At 44.1% G+C, this 12,438-nt stretch overlaps 1 protein-coding gene across 3 annotated transcripts; it reads right to left on the reverse strand.

Moving 5' to 3' along the window:
* Positions 1-4,453: 4,453 nt before the first annotated feature.
* On the reverse strand, positions 4,454-12,008 carry HERPUD1 (homocysteine inducible ER protein with ubiquitin like domain 1). 3 transcript variants are annotated; one of them, XM_042438166.1, is made up of 8 exons: positions 11,795-12,008; positions 10,462-10,539; positions 10,279-10,350; positions 9,210-9,337; positions 8,474-8,593; positions 7,782-8,126; positions 6,149-6,254; positions 4,454-5,468 (listed from the first exon to the last, which is right to left on the reverse strand). In XM_042438166.1, the coding sequence occupies exons 1-8, from the start codon at positions 11,936-11,938 to the stop codon at positions 5,310-5,312; spliced, it is 1,152 nt and encodes a 383-aa protein (XP_042294100.1). In that variant the 5' UTR covers positions 11,939-12,008; the 3' UTR covers positions 4,454-5,309. The 3 variants fall into 3 exon arrangements, with proteins under 3 accessions (XP_042294100.1, XP_042294099.1, XP_042294097.1); XM_042438165.1 differs by having other exon boundaries at positions 4,454-5,465; positions 10,279-10,353; XM_042438163.1 differs by having other exon boundaries at positions 10,279-10,353.
* Positions 12,009-12,438: the final 430 nt, after the last annotated feature.

The following is a 12,438-nucleotide window of genomic DNA, read 5'->3' on the forward strand; positions in this document are numbered from 1 at the left end:
CAGTCCTGAAATGGCTTGCAATGTCATTAAGACTTATGGATTACGTACCAGTCAAAGAGTTCCCATACGTTGGATCAAACAAGGATAAGAATGGAGACTGCAGCCAAGAAATCAGAAGAAGACTAGGATTGGGAAAGGCAGCTATGAAGGAACTAGAGAAGATCCTAAAGTGTACAGATAATTAACTGAGCAATAAATTTAGACTCGTGCAAGGTAAATTTTCCCCATCATTGTGTATGGATGGGAGAGCTGGACAGTGAAGATAGCAGTGAAAATCAACCCATTTGAGAAGCGATGCTGGAGAAGAGGGCTGAGGATACCATGGGTGGCCAAAAGGACAAGCAAAGAGGTTCTGGAACAGATCAAGCCTGAAATCAAGCCAAGACGATAAAGTTGAGGCTGTCGTACTTTTGCCACATCATGAGAAGGCGCAACTCACTGGAAAAAACAATAATGCTAGGAAAGATAGAAGTAGGGAGGAAGACCAAAGGCCAAATGGATAGACTCCACCAGAGAGATCATGGGCATGGATTTGGAGGACCTGAGCAGAGCAGCTGAGGATAGAAGATCTTGGAGATGTCTCATCCGTAGGGTCACCATGAGTCAATGCCGACTCGAGAGCAGCTACCAACAAACCAGCCACAGTTACTCACATCTTGTCATTCAAATACACACACGAGGGATGGGGGAAGAACATATTCTCCTGTCCATTCCTGCCATTACACATAGTAAGGTGGTGGCCTCAGGCAGCAGAAACTGGAGGGTAGCAGCAAGGTTTCAGAGGAGAAAGTCCTAAGCCCCCTAAAATAACTGACTGCCTTCAAGCACAACTGAGGACACAGTCCTATATTGTCAGCGTTGGAGAAAAATTCAACTTCCAGTCGACTTTTGAAGATGGAGCAGGAGGTGCCATCATCTAGTTCTTTGTGCAAAATGTTTGGAGGGGTCCCAGCCACCTTCAGGACAGGGACTCCTAGAGAAGCACATGGCAAAGGCTCCATTCAAATGATTTTTATGCTTGAAGGCAATAAAACCAACACTTCGGTGGTTGCAACGCTGAAACACAGCTCAGTCATGCAATCAACAAACCCTTGCTTCAGCTCTTGGACCTTTGCAAAACTGCAGACTTTGGCCAAGTAGAGCATCCAGCAATCCATAGATCATCATTATCATCATCCACTTTGAAACTTCCAGGAATGTTAAGCGTGCCGTTTAAAAGGATACTTCCAGTGCTCTTTCCAAAAGGGAAAATATTGCCAGGACCAGAATAGCTATAATCTCTTCCTGCCATCCTTGGTTAACTTGACCCAAGCTTTAGAAATATGTCAGCTCTTCCATTGTCTGTCTCCGGAGCCAAGGGTGAGCGTGCCCCAAAGCCATCCAAGCCAAATGTTGTTGTGTTCCACGAAGATAGCATCGTGACCCAAAGAGGTGAACAACCGCCAGTAACCTCCATTCACCTAATATATAAACTATATATAAACTATGTGACTTTTTTTACAAGTCTCTCCTGCAACAGGATCCTTTTGTTTTGCTTTGTGAAAACAGACATCCTGAGTTGAGCGAGTGAATGGCCTCATATAACCCTGTTTTAAGCTGGTAGGTTACTGCTGGTCATTCAGCCTTCCAAGGAATTTGAAGGCTGGAGCACAATGTGCGGAGTGCTATGGTAGCATGCCTGTCGCCCTCATCTATTTCCTTCGAGGCCAGATTTCCTCCCAGTGCAGTCAATGCTATTTTGGTGCACCTTTGGTTTTACAGTTGAATGATGCTGAAATTCACCCCAGTGTGATAGACTCCATAGAAACCATCAGTCACCTCTGGTGAGATGGATTCATGAACCAGTGTTTGGATAGATCATGATGGCCATATTCAGGAACAGAGACAGGAGGGTTTAGGGCAGGCAGGATCTCCTTGGGGACATGGAACTGGAACTCCATGTTATCCAACACTGGATTTGTTATTTTGCTCCAATTCCAGGCGCATGTTTCCCTCAATGTACACAAGTGGCAATAAAAGGTAATGTCTATGGGACCCATTAATCACAAACGACTGTCACTTGGGGCCAACGCTGCATTGTTACCCTGCAATCTGTTTCCTGAGATAGTCCTTTCAGGTACTAAAAAAACCCACAACCCCAAACCTTTCTCTGGCCCTATTGTATCTTGTACAACCAGGAATGCACAAATCAGAGCCATGCCCTCCAAGAAGCATAGCAGCCCCTTCCAGATACATTGGAAGACCATTCCCCAAATCCCCAGCCAGCAATACTATTTGGCTCCATACATTTTGTTCCAATAACCGCACCCCAGGGCTCAGAAATTTCACTTTTTGAGACATCCCAAAATAGGTTAAAACAAGATTGAACAAACTGCACAAATGACATATATTTCAGCTGTTCCAATTTTGCAAGGTCAGTTTCTATTTTTCAAGTTTTTTAGGGGTTTTTTGTGGTCCATTGTGACAATAATAATAATAATATTGCTAATAATAATAAGAGGGTTGCTTACCTGTAAATGTAGTTCGAGTGGACATCTGCAAATTAATAATAATAATAATAATAATAATAATAATAATAATAATAATTTATAACACCGTTTTCACCAAAGGGCAGAACATCAAACATATACAATCAAAAACAGATGATGAAACTGGTTGCTAAAATGCACAGACCACAAGTTGTGACTGTGTTAATCTGCCACCTTGTGGTTGTACAAGCCTCAGATGTTTTTCAGAACTGGTATTAAACAGAAACAGATGTTAAATGGACAAGAGTATTATTTATTATATTTATTTGTATCCCGCTCTTTTCCCAGGACTTGGACTCAGAGTAGCTGGCCAACCTCCTCCGTTTGGCTACAGCTAGTTCTTACTACGAGACTGAAGAGCAAATGCTCATCCAAAGACAAGCTGTAGCGCACCCAAAGGTGGCCAAGTTAATTTCACAGCCTTGGGAGATACACACACACACTATGTATGTATGCATGTATACAGTATGTAAGTATATACACACACACAGTATATATGTGTGTGTGTGTGTGTGTGTATATATATATCCCAATGTCAAATATGTATAAACACACAGGCACACCTACAAAGTTGAGTATCCCTCATCCTAAAATCCAAGATGCTCCGAAGTCTACTTCTTCCAACACCTTTGTTTCCTGATGGTTCAGTGTACATGACCTTTAGTTTCATGCACAAACAATTAAAACAGTGTATGGAAACACCTTCAGGCAGCATACTCCACTCTTGAAAAGCTTTTACCATCAGCTAATATTTCAATGAGCATTTTCCCATACTTTGCATCCATTGCTCTGCATCTTGTTCTCTGGAGCAGCAGCAAACAAGCTGGCTCCATCCTCAATATAAAATCCATTCAAATATTTAAACATGAGTATTATGGTCACCTCTTAACCTTCATTAAGTGTATTTGCAACATGTTCTTGGAGGCTGCTTTGTGTTTCCCTTGTTGAAAGAAAGGTGGGATATAAATTGAATAAATCCTAGGGATATCATTCTTACAGCTTTGTTAACATTACTCAGGGCCTAAAAATGCTACTAAGTGCATCAAATTCTCATAATTGGAGTAAACTGAATAAGAAGAATAGGCAAACAATGTAGGTTCTAAGAAATAAATGAAGCAGGAATAAGGTGGTTGAGAAAAGACTCAAGTTAGCAGTATTTGAGTTTAATAAAATTAAGCCATTATATATTAAACTTTGTTGACAATATACAAGAAAGGGCAGATAGGTTATTTCACTGTACAGATAAAGTTTACAATATACATTAGAAATGGGAATGGGAGGTTCAGACTTCATGATCCAAAACAGCGAAAATACAATTCCAGCATTTTTTTTGAAGAAAAGAAAATGACAACATATAAACAGGAGGTCTAAGAAAATGATCCCTGAGTAGCAAAGGTTCACATTGCAAACTCATGGAGGAGCTTTGGAAGGAGGCACACAGACCGAGGGGCAAGAGAAATGGGATTTTAAGTGCCTCCAAAGGATCAACAAAGGAGCAAAGAAAAGCATCTCAAGACTTGCCATCAGCTACTTTGAAGAAGACGATCCCAAAGGCACAGAATATACTGATCATAAGCAATTGGTACTTTTTAATACCCACAAGTTTTAAAATGCACAGGACATTTAAGTACATATTCATTCTCCACTCACAACTTTTGTTGGATGTGGCTTACAGAGCTGCACGCACATTTTGAAGCTAGTAAAAAAAAGCTAGGGCTACAATGGTGTTGGATTTGGACTTGTCTCTCCAAGAATTGAAGGAAGGTTCTTTTCTGTTGCAGAGGAAACCCAAATGAAGAAGATGCTTAAAGCAGAACAAGGGGGCAGGACAGCAATTTTTACCAAGCTTTCCCACCTTCCATGCTTTTCCAAGGGTCCCCAACCCTCCAGAGCAATTTTTAAGAGGCCACAAAAGAAACGGTTGATCTAACAGCTTTTCACACATATGCATCCAGCCCAAAGCATATTTGGCAAAGCAGCACTGGAAAGTTTCTCTACTCTGCAGTCAATCCGCAGTATAATTATAAAGATGAAATTTAAGGCTGCAGCATATGGAAGAGAAATGCCAGCTCCCCCAATACTTCGGTGCACAGGAGCCTCCCGAGTTGGGAATGTGACAGAAGAAAGGCCTGCAAATATATTTTGACTGCATGCACCGAATACAGAATCCTTCTTGCAGAAAGGCCTGGGAGCAACCAGGGTTTACACAGTTGCTCCATCTAAGAGATGAACACTTGGCTCAACCTGTGAGAGAAACAGCTCTCGTTCTAATGCTGTGGAAGAAGATCTCACTATCCTGTTTAGTATAGTAAGAACAGCCTCTTCTTTTGTAAGCTATTTTGATCTTCCAAATGCAGCGTATATAGGGATAAGTATGGGGTCGTTCTGTCTTTGGCATACATCCTCCCTGTAAATTCTTTGTAACACCCATCTAGCAATTCGCTGGTTGCATAAGATACTACACTTGGTGTAATTAAGAGTATTAAGACACATTCCAAAAGGAATCAAGTAACTGGCAGGAGCAATCTGCTTCTCCAGCTCCTGCCCACCTGAAGCTTTACTCGTGTTAAGTACAGAATTACAAAATGTCGCAGATCCTCTGTTTCAGCATCCACTATATATATAAGTTTACTGAACCACCACCACATTTTGTCTTGTGATGGTTGTGTTCATCTTCAGTTTCTTTTTATCCAACACCACCTGGTCACTTCAGCCTTCCAGCTAGTGTCCAGTATCAGTGGGTAACTGCAGTCACTTGATGGTTTGCAAGCAAGCAGCCGTTTAGTTTGCGACAGCTGGAGGTCCCTCGGGGAGAAGTGATGCAAAGAAGCTCTTGAAGAACAGCCAGGCGGTGCTCGCAAAGGAAGGTGCAGCTGGCTGGCTCTCTGGTATGGCGCTGGGTGCATCGGCTTCCTCTTGTTCATCTATGTTTTCTTCCTGCTAACCCAGGGGGTTAAAAAAGGAGAAGCAAGATTTAATCACTCCCAAGAAATGTTGTTTGCAGTACACATTTTAAAGCCAAATATGCTGCAGCAGTCAAACAAGGCAATGTAACTGCATGGCATCAATAGGAGTATAGTGTCCAGGCTGAGGAAAGTAATAGTACCACTCTATTCTGCTTTGGCCAAGCCTCACCTAGAATACTATCCAGCATGAATAGTTCAAGAAGGGTATTTACAAGCTGGAACATGGCCAGAGAAGGGTTGACCAAAGATTAAAGATCTGGAAACTAAGCTTTATGAGGAATAACTTAATCAGATTGGTATGTTTAGCTTGGAAGAAAAGACAGAGGTAACATGAGAGCCATCTTTAAATATATGAAATGATGTTTGTTAGATGGAGCAAGCTGATTTTTCTGTTTGCAACAGCAGCCAATGGGTTCAAATTCTTCCACCTAAACATGAAGTAATTCTTTACTGTAAGAACTGCTCAACAGTGCTCTTTTTGCTGACTAGAAATATTTGAATAAATAAAGCAAGAAACCCTAACAATAATTCATTATCTCAAAAGCAAGCCTCATTAAACACTTGATTTGGGCAAAGATGTGTCAGGTATGGGACGAAAACGGGGGGGGGGGAAATGAAGCTTATGACTAAAAGCACACCCCAACGAGAACCTACCTGTAAGTTATTATTTTGGTCTTGGTTAACAGCACCTTGGAGAGGAACGTTGTTCTGCGCAGGCTGACCTGGCCCCCGTCTGAAAGGAAACCAGCCCACGCGGTGCCTGGGAAGAGAATCCATTATTTGTTTGGTTACCCCCTGAGCTTTTAAGAATAAATGCTAGGCAATTACACAGTTAAAAGACAATAGACAAGTATGAGAATGAAAGGCTGTCACTCCAAGGCTTGGCATGAAGAACGCCTGCCCAAATATTCAAAAACCAGGAAGGAGCCAAAGGCTGTACAAGCCTTGCTAATCACTCCATAAAACGTAAGCAGGAAGACTACAAAGCATCCTTCCCAAAGGCACAATACAGTGGTACCCCGGGTTACGAAATTAATTCGTTCCGCCGCCGCTTTCGTAACCCGAAATACTTCGCAAGCCGAAAAACCCATAGGCGCTAATGGGGAAAAGCCACGATTTCGTGTGAAATAGCGCCGAAAAGCACCAAAATTTTTTTCGTAACCCGAAAAAACCTTCGTAACCCGGAACAGTTTTTTTAAATGGATTTTTTTCGTAACCCGGAAATTTCGTAAGGCGGTGCATTCGTATCCCGGGGTACCACTGTATAATAACAATGATAGGATACCTTTTTCTAGAGTCTCAAGCATTACCACCTGGAGTCAAAATTGCAAAACAAGGAAGAGAGGGGAGTGACTGGGAAGAAGATATCCCAGTAATTTAATGAGCCAGGGACTTTAAGTATAACACTCAGACAACCAATTTATTTCTAGGAACAGTATTGTGCTCCGAATAATTTCACTAAGAACATTCCATCCATTTTGGTTGCCCACACTTCATGCATTTTCAGCCAGAGTGGGGACATTTCTGTTCTTCAAAACACAAATCTACTGCAAGTTGACCAAAGAAATATCAGTTTTGCCTGACTTGACCTTCTTCCTGCCTCCCCATCCCCATCTGTTACAGTACAAGAAAGATACACGTCTCAAGATGCTCAAAAGCCTTGCAGGTCTTCTCCTAAGTGTACTCAAGGCCTTCTTATATAAAACCACCTCTGCTACTGGTTGAAACTCTCTGCCCAGGGAGGCTTCATTTCTTTCCCCCGGCCAAGTGAAAACATTCCTACGCTGTCAGACTTTTAGGAGTCGACTGTGATGGGCTTTTACTGTGTGCTGTGCTGTTTGATTGATTTTTTTTAAAGACTGCCCTTTAATGAATTTTAAACAATCGATTTCAATTACACAGACTGTTTAAGCGTTTTGGAAACAAAAATCCCGCCTCTTCTGGGATTAAAATGGCTTGGGAAGGGTCCTAAATGTGTTGTATTACCCTTCCAGAAGGCATTTGGGGTAATTTTGGACCCTGGGGCTCACAAAAACAGCCCAGGGGTCACATATGGCCCACACTTTGCCCATCCCTGATCTAGTGGTACATCCAGACTGGGCCGACAGCTAGTCAGTCCCCTAAATATTGAATTTTAAATGACACAAACCAGTATAATTACTTTTTATAAATTGAAAAGGGTACGATGGGGCTGTTAGTTGTGAGTTAACAATGGCAAGCATGCACCCCCACTTTCTCTTCCATGCCCCCACAAAAGAAAAACAAGCCCTGCTGCCATGATACTTACAGATACATCAGAAAGGTGCCCACCATCACCATGGCAAACCGGCTCATGCTGGAATAGAAATAGACGATGTTGACAAAGACATAGAAAAGGGTTGCAGAATAAAGCCAGTCCAGCCAGTCACGATTGACCTCTTCGTCTTCCTCCATCAAGGGACCACCTTGGGCATTCATGCGGAGATTCTGGTTGGCTCCTGGGTTTGCCGGAGCCGGAGCGTTTTGATTTCTGGGTTGGTTTTCAACAGGAAACGGGTGAGGAAGCGGAGCTGGCGCTGCCACTCGGGCCACTGGGATCTCCTGGGCACTTCGTGTGGAGGAGGCGTCTCTGGCAGCAGTGTTTGCAGCCATGCTGAATGCAAAAATAAAGGTTAAAAAGATGAGTTTAAAGATGAGTTTGAAAGCCCTTTTGTCAGGACAAGATAAAATAAATGTATAAGCTGCCTTGAGTCTCAGTTTTGGGGGAAAGGCAGGGCATAAAAAAAATAAACACCATAAACTGTACATTCTTTAACACTGAATTTGCTCCAGTAAGTGCTCAAACACTCCTGTAACCATTGAGTATTTTAGAAGGTTAACATTTATACTGAAAGATGAACAGTGTGGCATTTCAGCCCCATTATATCTGCTGATAACATGGCTATTACCTCAGGCACTGAATGCTCAATTAAAAATGACAAGATGAAAAGGACAACTTACTATTGCATGTAATACTGTCTTGCATAAACCTGATGGAACCAAAACTGCAGCATGCGGTATGTCGTATAAGATGGATAGCCAGGGTTCATGCCTTGAAAGGGATGTGGTGTTGGTGGAGATCTAATTCAGAAGCAAACACAAAGTACTTGATCAGAACAGATATGCTATTATTTTGCCCCATTCCTAGCTAATTTAAGATATATGGCATGGGGTGTCACAAAGCAGTATGCTTCAGGGTAAGGATTTCTTAAGTGTCCCCATGTTAATGGGCATTCCTGTATTAAACTACTAGAAGGCAGAATTAAGCTGTACTCCAGTTAGATTTTAACTTGGAGAAAATATCTTGATGTCTTACAGGCTTAAAAGTATTGGAGTAGCCTGCAATCTTCTTCTCATACTCTAATCACCAGCCATTCCTGCTCTTCCCCAAGGCCTCTGGATCTTGTGGACAGGGAGGAATTTACTAATTCTAGGTTAAGGAGAAGATAAAACAGTTGGCATCTCTCCACCTGTTTTTCATCTAATCCTTGGAATAAAATGCCTGTCCATCCTTCCTGCCCATGCTTTTGAAAAGAGCTAAAATGGGAAGAAATGTTTCCTTTATTTGCACATTTGTGAGGCCTCACAGGAGGGGATATGCGAGTACCATTCCAAATGGACAAACAACTAAGGTGTTAAGACACACTAATAATCAAATTACTTGACTACCAGCTTTTACCACACGCTGCATACCTACCGATCACCAGCATTTCCTGCTGCATCAGGTTGGTTGGAAATGTTTCCGCTCTGACTCCAAGCATGGACTGAAGAAGGTACTAGAAGCTCATGGCTAACTGGAGCAGGCTGATGCTCAGCATCTGCATTCTAAATAAACAGTGAAAATTAGAGACTTATAGACATACTTTCATGAGGGCACACTATGGTTAAAACAAATGTGAAATGTGGGATGCAACATTTTCCACTTGATGTGGAGTTTGGCAGGCACTCTGTTCCATCACTGAAGGCAGATTATGCCAGCAGCATTCAGTCTGCAATGCTTAGGGCTGGCCTGCTGTCTTATAACAACCAATGTGGCTCCAAACTGCAGCATGATTACAGAGATGAGCCAGTTGTGAGCCTAAAAGCCATTGACAAAGAGCACTGGCTTATCTGCATACTGTACATTATTAGGCCCCTACATTATCACTGTATCTCAAAGGCTCCATTTGTCTGACAATGAGATACTCTCTTGCATAGCTGTGAGAGAACTCTGTAATCCATGGACCACTTGTAACCCCCAAAACTCATCTGTGTAGCTTCTGGGCCCCTCCAATTGAAAAATAAATGGAGACCTAAACAAGGAGATTGATGCCTCTGGAAGGCACCAGCAGGTGCAATTCTAACCTAAAATATCCCCATCCCCATCATCCCCAGACATCTTATTTTGTGCCACGACTCAATTTTGGAAACACTGGGGCTCACTTTCTAGTGGTTTCCAGTTTGACCACTGGGGCTACCTCCCCATTTGGTACAGAAATGGAAAAGGCATCATTTTTGTCACATTACGGAGATCTGCGAACGCCCAAGTATTGTAACTGTGTTAGCTTTGTTTGCTACTGAGAGCACCAAGCTTCAATGAACACTGTAACGAATGCACCTCAAAACGCAGCAGAATTGTTCTTCCCTGTGTTCACCTGGAAACCTTCCTTCCTGTTGCGGCACTAACACTTTCCAAAGTAACTATTACTGGGCTGCAATCATCCCAGGCTTTCTGATATGCCCAGTTTGAAACAGGAAAGACAGAAATCTAATTGACTGTTTAATACCTTTGCAGCAGGCTCTTGGGTGTTTGGCGGGCTCTTTCCATTGCACACCAGGTGGAGAACGTGCACCGTCTCCTGCTGGAAAATAAAGCAAAGTACAGCTTCAAGCCAGGACTCAGTTGTTTGCATTTACTTAACGCCTCTGTGCATGTATCGAAAGCAAGGTTAGCATGGGACATTACATACCTGACTGAGCACTTCTTCCAAGCAGAGATGGTCATGCAAGAGCTTCCCAGAATAAATCAACCTCTGAGTGTCTTCAGGCTTTAAAGAAAGAGAACACAGTGGTCAAAAGACAGACTCTGTTGAACCTGGGAGACGGTTCATGTTTTCGTTTCTTATAAACTTAATATTGGCATGACTAGGAACTTTGTCTTCGAAGTACCTTCACTCAAGAGAGAACTAGACTCAGAGATCTCTCTCCTATCCTCCCAATTGCAGTGGACCCTTGCCTTACGAGGGGGATCCGTTCCAGACCCTCCCCCTGAGTAAGGCGAATTCCACCTATGCTTGAGCTCCATTCACTTGAATGGGGCTCATGCACGTGTCCCATTCATCTGAATGGGACGTGCCGCCCCTTGCGCCCCACACGGCTGGAGAGCATAGTCTCAAAGCTGCGTATAACGCAGGCGCACTGTACGCCCAGCCAGAGGAAAGCTTTGAATCCTTGATTTGTGCTTTTGAGCAGAGCAACAGACACTTCTGAAACCATCTTGGACAAAGATCCAACTCAGGTAGCTTTGGAGAGATAGGACTCTCTTAATCTTAATCTCTGGTATCAGTTAGGAACCCATTATATAAGTTCTTCCTACTCCTGACAGCTGTCAACTTAATAAAGACTTAGCTCCACCCCCAGCATCTCCAGGCCCCACCCCTAAACCACCAGGCCCCACCCCCAACATCTCCAAGCTCCACCCCTAAGCCACCAGGCCCCACCCCCAGCATATCCAGGCCCACCCCCAAGCCATGAGGCTCCACCCCTAAGCCCCCAGGCTCCCTCCCATAAGGCCACTCCAGGACTGTCCCCATCCTGATCCCACTCTAAAACCCATCCTCCTGACTCAAACATCTGAACATGCCTCCTGGAACATGCTGATGGGAGCTGCAATCCCACCAGGGCATGCCGGGGGAGGAATCTGGAAGCTGAAGCCCCACTCCTGGAACAGGCTGAGGGGAGCTGCAGTCCCCCCCCCGGAACATGATGATGGGAGCTGCAGTCCTCTCAGAACATTTCCATTAGGAGGCCCCTGGAAGCTGAGCTCCCCTCTGAGAACGATGGGACCTGCAGTCCCCCCAAAGCCTGCCATTGTCTCAAGGATCCTGGGACCTGCAGCCCTCCCAAAGAAAAGGCGTATTGGAGAATTTGGGGAGTCGCCGTTCCCTTGAAGCCCCGCCCCGCCCCGCCGGAGGATCATGGGAGTTGTAGTCCCCCTCCGAGCTTCTTCTTCTCAGCTGCCCCTGAGGAAGACGGGGCTGTCAATGATAATAAACAGTAATAAACATTGCAGGAGGGGCTCACCGGAGCGTCCGGGTGAAGGCGGCCGAGCTCAGCCTTGAGGCGTCGGACGCTCCAGTCGCGCTTGGCCGGCAGATGGAGGTCCGGGTGCCGCTGCGCTGGGCTCTTGACCACCAGAGTGACGCCGCCCGCCTCAGGCCCCTCCATGGCCGCTGCCCAAATTGACCTCACCCTTCTTCCTCCGCCGATGACGACGCCAACACTGCGCGTTCGACCCCTCCACCGCCCCCTTATATACCCTCGGGGGGCGGAGCCTCCAGTTCCTCCCCCCCCGCCCTCGCGGCGCCGCTGTGGCTTACGCGGATTGGTCGACGGCCGCCTGATGCGAGGGACGTGGGCCTATCAGGAGCCTCCAGAGACGGGAGGGGGAGGGAAATGGAAATATGGGCGGGGTCGACAAATGGGCGGGGTGAGATGGGGCGGTTCTGGGGCGGGAGCTGTCAATCCAAACAGCAGGCTGTCTATTCTAGTTTATAATAACTATTATATATATATATATATATATATATATATATATATATATATATAGTTGTACAGTATTACCTTATAATTTTATTATATATTATATATGTTATTAATATTATTATTCTATTCTATAATAGATTTATGAATATAATATAGATAAATAGATAGATATATTATATATA

This window comes from Sceloporus undulatus, chromosome 8 (assembly GCF_019175285.1).
Source record: "Sceloporus undulatus isolate JIND9_A2432 ecotype Alabama chromosome 8, SceUnd_v1.1, whole genome shotgun sequence".
NCBI lineage: Eukaryota > Metazoa > Chordata > Lepidosauria > Squamata > Phrynosomatidae > Sceloporus > Sceloporus undulatus.

Excerpts from the sequence above, each read along its gene's own strand:
- HERPUD1 (XM_042438163.1), bottom strand. The coding sequence starts at position 11,938 with ATGGAGGGGCCTGAGGCGGGCGGCGTCACTCTGGTGGTCAAGAGCCCA. Across the intron at positions 10,540-11,794 it reads GCCTTCACCCGGACGCTCCG|CCTGAAGACACTCAGAGGTT; the intron begins GTGAGCCCCTCC and ends CTTTCTTTAAAG. Across the intron at positions 8,594-9,209 it reads GCAGGAAATGCTGGTGATCG|ATCTCCACCAACACCACATC; the intron begins GTAGGTATGCAG and ends CTTCTGAATTAG.